General features: G+C 43.1%; 1 protein-coding gene across 1 annotated transcript in view; it reads left to right on the plus strand.

Annotated features, from left to right (window-relative positions):
* LOC139700302 (protein dachsous-like) overlaps positions 1–13304 on the plus strand; it is a 29460-nt gene that overhangs the window by 4566 nt on the left and 11590 nt on the right. The window contains exons 4-6 of the mRNA XM_071598942.1: positions 2782–3127; positions 4065–4385; positions 8703–8988. Coding sequence (XP_071455043.1) covers positions 2782–3127; positions 4065–4385; positions 8703–8988 — 953 coding nt within the window. The remainder of the gene's footprint in view (positions 1–2781; positions 3128–4064; positions 4386–8702; positions 8989–13304) is intronic.

A 13304-nucleotide genomic window follows, 5' to 3' on the forward strand; every position in this document is an offset into this window, starting at 1 on the left:
ATCTCTTCAATGAGAGATGCAGAATAAAACTCTTAGCTTTGCAAAAATGATGGTCCTCACGGGGTAAGGACGACTCCCAGAGCCTACTGGGACAACTGAGATTAAAATACAGGAAAGCGGTAGACACAAAAATTTTTTTTCTGGAGTAATCATAAGTTGCGGCAAGTTAGTTCAGACTGTTGAAACCCGGTTATACCTATATACATTTTCAATGGAAAATACAAAGTTTTGTTCCGTTCTTTAAATATGAGATTCCACAAAGTTGAGCTTGGTACCGTGGAATTTGCGAAGGATGATCCCTCCGTATTTCGCAAAAATTCAAACTGCATTAGTCATAGACATAAATTTCTTCCCAATCGCTAAAATAATTAGCATAGATATTAATTGAAAACTGAAAACTCTATTGGTGAAAAGAAATCTGAAGTGAATTTCTAGGACCAAAAAAACATGCGTATGCACTTAAAAGAGAAATATGATTATGCCCTTCGTATATGTAGCATAAAATTGTGCAGGTCTCAAATGGACTTCTGTGAAGTTTGCGAAAGAAAAAAACCTGCTTTTTTGCTCAAATGATTTGCTTACTTACTATTCATGAAGGTAATTATTTTAAAATTGTATCTCTAGCGGTGACGCCGGCAATTTATCGTGCTATATTAATGTTTCTCACCCTTTCGGCGACAATGTTTTCATACCTCTTATAAAAATGTCTTCATATTAATGTATTTTTACTGCCATCATAATTTATTGACTTTCCATTTAATATTAGGACATAGTTGACCATTAGCCTACATATTGTAGATATTCAAAAGCATTTAGCCCGACAATCATCTATTTTCGTGCTAAAAATAATTATTCAGGACTCGCGGAAATGAGTTTTTTGAACTTTTAGCGTGTTCTCCCGGGATTTCTTGTAATTCTTCTTCTTCTTCATTATTTCATTCCTCCCCACGCACGTGCGCCAAGTGGCAAACGAGACGTTTTACGAGAAGTGTCGTGGGTCTTTCTTGAGATTGATCATGGGCAGTAATTTGTCAATGAAAGCGGGGGATTGTCTTGTTTGGTCGTACACTAATTCTGATTTCACATAGGATTCGAGAAAGATATCAACGTTCCAACGACAACGTTCGGCCGTAGTTATTGCATCGACCACCACCGGACTCAGTGCATAGTGTAGACCCCACGAGTACGCTCGTTCAGCAAACCATGAGGTAGTGAACTGGAATTCCTTTAAGTCTGTCATTAGTCGTGACTAGGGAGTCAAGTCTTAGAAATAAGACGACGTGACTGTTTGAAGAGTTCCAATAATTATACCCGAATATTGGACCGTAAACCCAGTTAGGGGCAGATATCATCACCACAACGGCCGGAATATTCTCGTGCACGGCCCCCAGTCCAAATTGAAGTTGCAACAACAGAAGAAAGGGCGCATCGAATACTCTTCATTCGTCCCCTTGTGGCATAGTCCTATTATTTCTTACGTTCAAACATTAGTTTTTTATTGCCTGAAATCACTGGAGAAACAACACAACAGAAACTCTTCAATCACACCCACTTCCACAAACATTCCATTGTTTTATGCTTTTTGGTCGGAAATAGTTTTTAAAATTTTGAAAACAATATCAAGATATATAAATTGACATAAAACGAGACCCAGAGGAAAGAACGGACGTAATGTTGGATTTCGTCGCTAAGAAAGGTGAGCTCTATATTCAAGTGCTATTGACAGCCGTTATGACTGTGGATTCCCGAACCGGCGGACTCAAATCTTCAATTAAAATTACGTTCCAGCGTGCTCCATGATCGCCAATTTCTTATCTTAGATTATACCTACGAATAGTTTCTTTCTTATTCGTGTCATCGGAAGCGAAATTGTTCGGGTGTGTCTACCCCGCAGAGGGAACGTTATCTGTTATTACCCCTCATCTCTTTTTTCTTCATTCTCGATCATTTTGCAGGTTCAGCGGTTAAATGAGGCATGTTGTGGTCGGTCGAATGACAAGTCGAATTATATGAATTATCCCTCATTCCTCGTTCGGCATTCTGTGAGGGTTACTCTGTTATTTTCCAACCTTTAAATACGATCATTTGGATACTTAATCGAGACCAGCCGCTATGTTCTTAGTTTGAAAACGAAAATGCGTCACATTGCACGCGTATATTTTTACTCTACTTCAGGAGTCTCCAAGGCCATTTTGAATTACCTCATTTTGTTATCGAAGGAAATGGCATTTGCGAGAACACCTCCATTTCATATCATTTTCCTTGGCCATGAGAAATGTTTATTTTTGTCGCCATCAGTTGCTTTCCATTCTTCTCAAGAATTCAATGCTTCATAGTTTAGTTTTTTCGATTTTTGTGGGATAGTCATTGCTACAGGGAACATAATTTGACCATTCAGTGGGTTTTAAAATGCCTAATGCAATACTTGGCATTCTATTGTGAAGGTCTCTTTGCTATGAGCATCAATAAAATATTACGGTTTTTTCACGTTAATAAAGGGTTTTTACTGTCGGCAACTTTTTTATTAGTCACATTGTGGTACTATATTTTTAATAATTAATTACACGAGTAAGTATTTGTTATCCGATTTTCAATCGTCCATCGCTATTTTTTCCACAATCTTGGACTTTTCTTTTCATTTTTATAGAAGTGTTTTAGCCATTGCATTGCAGGAACTGCTTACGAATAAGCTCAAAGAAATTTAACTTTGTGTCCGACGTCGTTACTGCTCCTGTATTACATGGGAACAATACATTTATTAAGTTTCCTTGTGTTCCTTAGTTTCGTCAATGAACCAGCCAACAGCAAGTTCCGCATCGCAGCCAACACGGGTATAGTGACGGCGACCAGCAGCCTGGCTATGGAGTCGGGGAAGCTTTTCCACTTGGAGGTGCTGGCAAGAGACAAGGGCAACCCTCCGCAGAGTGCTACGGGACTTGTGGAGATTCGCGTTGGGGAAGCGACGTCGGGCGCGGTGGGCTCCTCTGGAGGCCTTGGGGGTGGAGGCGGAGCGTTGGGGGGAGGTGGAGGTCTCGGGCTGGAGCCCGCGGCCTCACTTCGCTTCCACAATTCCACCTATAGAGTCCGACTTTCGGAGAATGCCCTTGCTGGGAAGGACGTGGTGCAGGTGCGTATGGAGGCAAAAAAAGTAAGCCCTCCAGGCATGATAGGTGCTCAATCTGCCACGACGGTCATCCACGTTTGACCGGGATAATTCTTTATTCTGCCGCAGCTTGTTTGCACTAATGCGTTCATAAATGTTGAAAAAATGAGATAGTTATGAAACTTCAACTAATTTCTTGCAATATGGTCTCATGATATAGAGGCATTTTATTGAATAACATTGAATTTAATATAAATGATTGTATCCATTGAAGATAATACCTGTCATTTTTGCACAATATTTATAACGTGTGTGGGTAAATGAAAAGTAATTGATAGAAAAGTAAAGAATTGAGCTAAATATTATTGCCTACAATCAGAACGTTTAACTTTGTACGGCAAAGCAGATAATTGTTGTCATTAATATTCGCAATTTCTCCTTGGATGAAATTTCCGATTAACAAGCGGTAGTAGATCATACGAAGATGCAAGCAAAAGTACACAGTCAATAATTATTAGGGGAAAACAATGAATAGGTACTCAATCTTCTTGGATAGTGTCATATGAAATAAGGAATCACTGTGAGTGAATCAGCCAGCCAGAAATGTTGATACTTATAGCCTATCCTTGAAATCATTGCCAAGAGATAAGCAATTGGGAAAAGCATTTTTGATTTTTTACTCTTAAAAGATCTTAAAAACTCTTGTAGATCTTACTAGTGTGAAAAATATGTGTATGCTGCATTAGGTTCTTCCGTTTCTGTTTACCTTATATCTGAACAGTCGCAGCTATATTGACAAGGATTATTTTAATTCGACATAAAAAGTAAGAGGACAGCCTATAGTAAAACTAGGATTTTCATTGAAACTATGGAATGGAGAAGTGTGGCTTCTTTAATCCTCCGATTTGTTGAAACGAGAGTGCAGATGTTTAAACCGCCGTTCGGTCGTTGCCCTCGGCAGGTCTCCGCCGTCCGCACGGATGGCCGCCGGCAGAGGATCACGTACAGCTTTGGCAGCGGCAATGAAGACAACACCTTCGAGATCAACTCGAACAACGGCTTGGTGAGGGTACGCGATCCTCGGAACCTGGACTTCGAAACGACGCCGCGTCTCCGCCTGACGGTGGTGGCCCAGGCGGACGGCCTGTCGCCCACGCTCTACGCCTACGCCTCCGTGTGGGTGGAACTGACGGACCAGAACGACAACGCTCCACGGTTCACCCAAGGGCTGTACTTCGCCTCGGTGTGGGAAGGGAACAACAAGGGCACCTTCGTCATGCAGGTAATAAGGGAGGCTGAGGCGCGACAAGCCACGTCCTCCCCAGTGTCACTTGTGGAGGGAGGCTGGAACGAATTTCAATTTGATACTTAAATTCTATCGCATAAATACGCATAAACAGAAGGTATTCTAATGTATAGAATGGCATGACAAATCATTTTGCTCTCTGTGCCCACATTTAACTCCTTAGGTCTAAGTTGGCCCGAGACTTCTCCTCACTATCCACCAAGATATAAATTCACTATTCTCTTGTGTATGAGTGATTTCCATTTAATAGCGTTACCCCATGACTAAATAAAATAATGACGAAGAAGAAATATTTCTTGTCAAATATTTCTGATTAACAATCTTTATCGAATGAAGTAATCAAAGGCCAAATGCGGGATTAGATTTCCACATGCCAACATAATAATAATTGCTGTTTGCTCATAAACGAAAATATGCGAAGGACGTTGTATATTATCCGCTTAGTGCTGTAGTCACAACGATACTAATATTCACTTTATAAAAACAATGAAAGAGAATACATGTAGTACCGGCGGAATATATGTTATTTCCGTCATTTTATTTTCAGTAAGAAATTCAAAGGGTGATGAAATATTTTTAGTAAACGTTAATAGTGAGTGAAGTAAGTTTTTGCTTATTTATGAGGTTTTTAATGTTTTTCTGTTTCATGAAATCGAATTGCCTAATTCTTTAAATGAATTCTCACATGGTGGAAATATATATGAAAAATCTACAGTACTTGTACATTTGAGGGATTCATCACATTTTTATTCCATAGCCGATGTAATTAACCTTTATTTGTTGATCCTGAATACTTTCATTTATTTATATGCATACTCTTATCAAATACTGAGTCAGAATTTGTGTTAAATGTTGTTCACTACTTATGTAGCAGGATTAGGCTCAAGGAGGGAATTGCAAAACACCTTCCTTGTTTCCCTGAATATGTCCTTACAGGAGTTGAAGAATATTTATTTCGGAGAAGAACTTGGATATGAGGATCATTCGATGTAATTACAGTCATTATCTTTGAAATATGAAGTACGGCGACATACTCTGTAATCCACGTGGTTGTGAGAGGGGCGGACCGTATTCTGCCCATCTCTCGTTCCGGTGAACAGCCTTTTGTCCTTGTTCTAACGAAGCCGGTTATTTAACACCGCTTAACGTTGAGTCTCCCTTCTTACTCTTCTGTTTTTGGGTGTGTGTGTTCCGCAAGTGACCCCTAGGAAACGAGTCGCACCGTGGCAAAAGGGTGTATCTCATGCACCATTGCGGACTCGCCAATCTCTTCCAAGCCTTTTGTAGAGTCAAAGCGATTTCCCTCCTAAGTCGAGCCTTTGAGCCTTGCCTTGCCCCACCCCATCGCTAATGAAGCCGTCACTCATAGAGCCGCAAAGCTCCCTTCTCCCTCCGCTTCCCCTACCAGCACCAACGTGTACCTTCCCGCCCGCGGGATCAGAGGGGAGAGATGGGGGGCATTCCCCCATTCCGAACCCTTCCCCACCTCCTGGGGACCATCTCTTATGGCCCTTCTTCCCCTCCTTCTCCTGATGCGAGTCCCTGCCCGTCTGGACCCTCCCCCGCGACCCGTGCATTCCTCATATCGCCTCGCAATATCCCTCTTTTGCGATTCTCCACCCTCCACTAAACCTTCCCCACCCATCCCCGTCCCGATGGGTTTTCTCCTCGTCCCCCACCCACGCGACCTTTCTCTCCCTCCCTCATTCCTCTTTGGTATGTGCTTCGTCATCTTCTCCCACCCTGCCGAGCCCCTCTTCCTGATGTGCGCACACAACGCGGGTAACCCGATCCTTCCCCGGGCGGCCCGGTCCCCCCGCGGGTCGGCGGGTATTGAAGTCTCCTCTCGACAATCTTCTCTCTCGCTGAGCGCCCTCAGGGTAATTAGCACCGTTCCGACCCTGCAACGATTCGTCAATTGAATCACTTCCCTTCCCCCCCTGCCCACCCCCCTCAGCCCCCTGCGTCCTTTTTTCACACGGATCTTCCCTCCTCAAAATGCTTCACCTCTCGGCTTCACAGCCTCCCCATTCTCGGCCATCATTCTTCTTTTGTTGGCCGTCTCCGGGATTGATAACTGTCATGGCAGCGGGAGTGTGGAAATACGTTTTGCATAGTCAAAACCCATTTCCCTGCAGACGTTTTTAGATGGCGTTTACGTTGTGTAAAGTTGTTTGTTGTTTCAAGACTTATCATTATCATCGTGAGTATCACCCCGTCCTCGAGTGTAACTCGAAACTGTTTCGGAATGGAGGTGCGCTTGTCTTTTTGTGATGCTCAGTAAAGTTTTCAATTTATTTCAAGTCGTTGCTAAGGCTCACTCATGGAGCTTCTACTCGACTCCTGGACCAATTTTCTTTCCATTTAAATTCGAATGAATTGTCTCTTTGACTTAGCCCTCTCAATGTTAGGAAATTATAACCTCTCCTTCGTAAATCACCAGATGATAAATTTAACGATTTCATTGCGGTCCTCTGAAATACCAGGAGAATATAGTTTTAATCTGTCTCCTGGAAGCTGTTATTTCACGTGTAAACAAATCTTTATTTGTATAGGAAATGAAATCTTTGTAATATGAAAGTTTTTGATAACCCGTTCCATCAAAAAGATTATTTTTCATGGAGCTCGGTCAAAAATGTTTGTCGAGTTTTGATGAATGGACGCTAAAATTTAAATTTCCACGCCTTTTAATCATGCTTTTCCCTGAATAATGATTTAGATATCGGTGAATAAATATTTGTGAGTAAAAATTCATAAACCGTCCTTCGTAATTACTTTTAGTTCAGTTCTTGAATTGATATTAAGTGTTGGTACGAACTTAGTTCATTATTTCCTTTGAATTTAAATTCATGAACTCAGTTAGCCTCATAGCTGTTCGTCGAGTGTTATTTTGATTCAATTTTGAGTACGTGCTTCTTTAATTAAATTTTTTATTTACTTAGTCGCTTGATGTAATGGTCATGTAGTATTTTCCAAGATATTCTACTTAATACAACGGTAACTCTAAGACAAAATATTTGGAATTTGACTGAGCATGGGCCCATTTTGAGAGCCCGAATTCTTCTGTGGGGTTCGCGCTATTCTTAAGGGTGCCTGAAAAAATCCTTGCGGAAGGCAAAGGTTTCCGCTGGCCCGAGGCACAAAAGGTTCCGTAATGTGGTGTTCTCCTGGACAATGTTCACGAATCGTGTACGACTCACGTCGTACACCTTTCGGCTGTGTAAGATTACGACGCCGGGGACCCACAGAGACATACACACACACAATTCGCTCCACTCCGCCTTCCGCAGCGCAGTCCTACCATCCACATTCCCTTCCTCTCTCTCCTCCAACCCTCCCTCACTCCCGTTCACGATCCCGGGGAGAACAGCGGCGGAGGGTCGGACGCCACCGGACGCGGCTCAGCGGTGCTCTACAACGCCATCCGTCTTATTTGCGCTCTCGCTTTCCTTGTCGCCCCTTATCGCGAATTTTCACGCGAGCGGCAAAAATATTTAAGTACTCCAGCCGGGACGCCGTCACCATGCTTGGCGGCGGCCGTTTTGCTGCTCGGTCTCCTCCCACTCCTTCTTCACCCCCACTCGCTCTCTTCTCCCCCCCCCCTTCACGTTGGTCTACCTGAGAGAGGCCCAGACATACGAGGGCAGCGAGCGACCTACGGCGCAGTAATTTGTGCGTGATGGATCGCTCCGTTTTTGCCAACTCTCGGTGAAGTATGGAAGGAATCGGGATGGGATTCCGGGAATCAAATGACGATGAAACCCTAGTTTAATAATTAAAATGTAATATCTTAAGTGGGGTTAGCATCATTCTCTTTTCTTTCCAGATATCTTGGCCTTAGAGATTTTAAATCTTTAATTAAGAGTCAAAGAAGCCGATCTCTTGTGCGTTATTAAAATGAACAAGGAGAGGTAGCAGGATTTTGAAATAGTATACTTAGACGAATTTGCGATATTAAGGTGCATTTTTAGCTACCAAGTGAAATCTAGCCGATATGCCAGTTCTCTCATTCTCATGATATAAAACGAGATGTTTAAAGGTACAAAGGTAAAGTATATTATTTAGTTAATTTCCAAAACCGTAGAATTGAAGACTAAGGGATATACAAAAGAAAATATTAACGACTCAAAATTCCCCAGACACATGTTACATATTGTAATCTTCACTAAAAATATTTTCCGTAATTTTATTATGAGGATTTCAATGGCGAATCCTTTTAAAAGAAGTATTTCTAGATACAAGATGTTGTGGAGTAGCCCAAACGGGATCTGACTGGGATTTTGTTCTATTCAGGTATCCGCCACCGATGCTGACGAAGGATCAAACGCCCACGTCATCTATCATATTGTGGATGGTAATCATGACAACGCCTTCGTCATCGAACCACCCTTCTCTGGCATTGTGAAGACGAACATCGTGTTGGACCGTGAAATCCGCGACGCTTACCGATTGACCATCATCGCGACGGACGAAGGCGTACCTCAGCTCACCGGTACCTCCACCCTCAGGATCAACATCGTGGACGTGAACGACAATCAGCCGGCCTTCCCACCCCACAGCGTGGTCAGCGTTGGCGAAGGTGAGTGTTCCTTCATCTGCATGCTATTTTATTCAATCCCTTCATTATTTCATAAGTGGAAAATCCATCGCTGTGGTCACCGAAGTCGTTGGATAAATCGCCAGAGTATCCTCTAAGTTCCAAATTTTAAATCTTACGGTAGGTTATGTTGATTAGATGCGCATTCTCAGTTATTTGTGAAATGGACTTTTTTCCTTAAAATAAATTGCTCATGTCAGCCATGAGAATCCCGTAGTCTTGCCTAAGTCTTTGTAGTATCAACTAACTCTATGTAATTATTAATTAAACGCTGTCAATACAAAATGTTCTAAAAATTATGGAAGGCTGATATTAAAATAATTTGATATGTCAGTTTTACCTTGTAACTGGTGTCGTAAATTTATATGAAAAATTATTTCGGCTGTAACGATAGTAAGTTGTCTGAAAATCAATATATTTAATCAATCCAGGCTAATAGAAAATATGTATTTTTCTGCGTGGATAACGTACGTACTTATATTTCCGGAAACGTCCAATTGTAGTCTATTTCCACGATTCCTACCACCTTCCACTTCCACCGCAGGAATTCATTCCCTTTTCCTATCTGAGGGACCCTAATGTTAAATCAATCGCCTCACCTTCGCCCGATTCCAGAAATCCGGAAAGAGAAGGAATGGGCCTCGAAGTTGAGTTGGTCTCGGTCGGCATCTCTTTCATCCTTTCAACTCCTTCAGTCTTCAACTGCATCTTATAGTGCTTTCTGTCTCCTGCTAATCTCAAACCCATCGTTCTCCACCCCAAGCGGTAAACCTATTTGATAGCCGATATTATCCATCCGTTTTGTCCTTTTAAAAGGTAAATCACGGAACAATCGCTGCATATCTGTCGTTTCTCAGGTGTTCAGGCATTATAGCCTAATCTAAAAATCGAAGCTGCATGCACATTGATGTAAATGGTGAATTGAGATCGCCCTGTCCCGTCATTGATGAAATTATTCGAATTAGTTTCTCCTAATGCTAAATGATACGACTGATACTGATACTTTGATAGACTGACTGATACTTTGATGATACGAATATTTAACTATTCTATCATCCTGAGATTTGTTCCAGTGAGTCTGGAAGTGTTTTCTCGTGGCACCTGAGGGAATAAATATAAAAATTTGCTTGAAAACAGGCGATGGATGAAACAGGCGGGGAGACGAAAGAGAGAAAAATGGGAAAATATGCCATGAGTGAAACAAATTGGGAAGTGAGGATGCTTGGTTGTTGAATGAGGTTGCCTTCTCCAGTTCTCAGTCCCTAAACCACGTCTAACTATGTTCTATGTTATTTCTAGTTATCATTAAGATGGAATTTCATTTTGATGACATATAGTATATTCTGGTTATCACATGTTTTTCTTATATTCATTCAATTCATTCACGGTGTCGCATTGAAGTTATAACCTGGCGCAGGTGACGCAGCCCAGTTGACTGTGACGCAAAATAAATGGAAGGGGAAAAGATCAGCAGGAAGGTATCGGACCGGTGAACAATATCGGTCGTAGAACTCTCCCCATTACCGCCCGCAGCATCGGCGTGTCGCGGTGCCTAAGTCGGTGGGGTTGTAAGAGAGGGAACGCCGAGACTCCCTCTTCGCCCTCTTATCCTCACTCTCCTCCCCCCATGTCCATAACCATATCCAAACTTCGCTTTCCCCCACCAGAGAGCGAACCCAACCTCTCAGCAGGGAGGCTGCGGCGAGCCCTTCCCCAAATCTCTCGCCCCCACACTGCCGCAATCCCGTCCCGCCCCTCCCCACACAACGGCCCATAAACCATGCGGTAAAACTGCCTCGGATTTCATCGGTCAAATTATCAGCTATCATAAACCTCTGCCCCACCCCCACCACCCCCGGCATCACCCCCCTCTTGCACCCGGTCCTCCCCTAGGCAAATGTCCTAGAGACATCGTCCAGGAATAATAAGACTATCCCTCCCCCTCCTTTCTCTTCGACCACCATCCACATCCCGTCCTCCGTCTCCTTCCCGGGAAAGAGGGGACCCGGAGAAGAGGCTTTGGATTCTCTCTCTCTCTCTTCTCCCCACCACGGGATGTTTTCATGACTTTTTAAGTACCCTTCCCTATGTGGGCGATAAGGTGGTGTGAGGTGTGGGGGGTTGGAATGGAAAGGGCGCAGTGTAGCGGGGGAGAGGGAAGGAGGAGGAGAGTTGGGTGGTATGTTAGGGTGTGGAGTTGTGGGCACTTGGAGGGGAAGCGGCGGCGGAGTGCCTTGATATATGGGAGCAGGCAGTGGCTACCTGAAGGGGGTAATGGACTCCGCATTGCGCCGGCGCGCGCTCTTTTGTTCTGCTCATTCTCTCCCTCTCTTTTTCCCGCTTCCCCTGCCACTACCTCCCCGCGAACATATATGAGAGTGTTTGCACATAAGCAAATTTTTAGTGAATGGTTCTCGACTTTAGCATTTGGCTAGCGTATATCTATGAATTGAACGGAGAACCTTTGTCAAGTGAATGTACCATATGATGAATACAAGGGGATGCTGCTGACCTGGTGATCGTCCAGCTTAAGCAAGAATTTTGCCAAAATACAAGACAATCAAGATCGTAGAATTCCAGAGCTTCATTTAGAGGGGTAAAATAGTTAAATCTGTCATATTAATTAATTAGTTAATTCACTTAATTATTTCTTACGCGGGAACTCGTGTGGCGAACAATTACCCACACTTGTACCCAATTTTATCTCAATCGGTGCCCTAACTTTATGCGTCTTAGAGTAACATGCAAGCAGGCATACACCAACGCATTTTTATATATAGTAATAGCATAAGAGTTATGTATGTAGCTGCATGTACATACAAGTCGGGTTTATCCGAGAGACGGTTTGTTAATTCTCCAGATTTCACCTTCGAAAAGCATCTGCGTTCAGATTTTGTATTTATCTCACTATGATATTGTAAAAATTATAATGTAACACAGGTAAACAATGCTTCTGCCTCGCGATGGTGATCGAAAAAGTCGTCAGATAGGTGCTGTTATAATCAGTAGTTGCGCAGCGAATCACGCTGTGAATTGCTCGGTTCCCTTCCCTACCTCGTAAACTGACAGGACCAGTCCTTTCCCGAAACGAGGTAACTTATCATCATTAAAGAACCACTCAGGTCAATCTTTGTAGGCAAAACCTCCCTGAAACTTTTTATGCGCATGTAATGTGCAAATGTCTGGAATAAATCACGAACGTGGCTGGAGAATATTTGAATAAAAGTCCGCATTTACTTTTAAATGCCTCGCAGCAATAAAATAACTGCTAGTTTCCGTTATTTTGAATATGGTAATGTTTTTACAAAAATATATTTCAACAGTTTTACGGTTAACTCCCGTCTCTATTTCCTTTCTTCGTCCCGTCACGGCATCTCGCATTTTAATTTACATTTGGAAAACACATCGCATTTTGGATAAGGGGAAATTTATCGATCGTGTAACTTTGTATAAAAGCATTCTAACATACTTGAAAACTTGGTGCGTAATATTGTGATTGCTACTTAGTGGCGTCTAATTTACCAGATCACAATAACTGCTTCTCATGAAAACGATGTAATTTGGAAGGAGAAATACGTTTATAATTTCTCTCTGACCGGGCGTATGATAGCTCGCGTATTACATACAGCTCCAGTATCCCCTGAACTGTGAGATCGTCGCTTGCTACAGGTGTCGCTATTTCGACAGTTGTTGAGTGAACCGCGGAGGGCCTCGATGAGTGAACTAAGGTCCACCAGGTTAGGCAGAGGGAATGGAAGATATCGTTGAAGTGCAGAGAGGGGCGTAGTCCTGGAGGTCCAAGGGGTCCTTTTCGACCCAACCGTTAAAAATCCTTCGGTGGATGCATTTTTTTCATTGCTATAAATTTTAGTAATTACGCTCCCTTCAATGGGTACTTAGTTTCTCGCCGGCCCTGTCCTCCCCTGCGCTAATAATGCTTCGCCCTTCCCCAAAGACGTTTATGGGCCACAAACTCCCTCTTACCCTACCCAGGGTCACGTCTCATCCCCGCGGGTGGCGGAAGACTGCCAGCCCGCCCCTTCCCCAAACTCCCGTCCCCGCCACGTCCCAGCTGTTGTTGCGCCACCTCGGGAGCATTCCTCTTCTTGCTCCATGTGCATCCATCCCTTGGATGTGGAAAGGGGTTTTCATTCATCGGAGAGTCGAAAAGGACCAGTATTTTCGCTTCTTTGGTGACATTAATGTGATTGAGATACTTGCCGAGAACAATACGTACATGTCACGCTAAAGTTACGTTTGTCCATGGCGTGAAAATTCGTTCACAGCTGCTCATGGGG

This window comes from Hetaerina americana, unplaced genomic scaffold (genome assembly GCF_022747635.1).
Source record: "Hetaerina americana unplaced genomic scaffold, ioHetAmer1.1.p SCAF_10, whole genome shotgun sequence".
In the NCBI taxonomy this organism is placed as follows: Eukaryota; Metazoa; Arthropoda; class Insecta; order Odonata; family Calopterygidae; genus Hetaerina; species Hetaerina americana.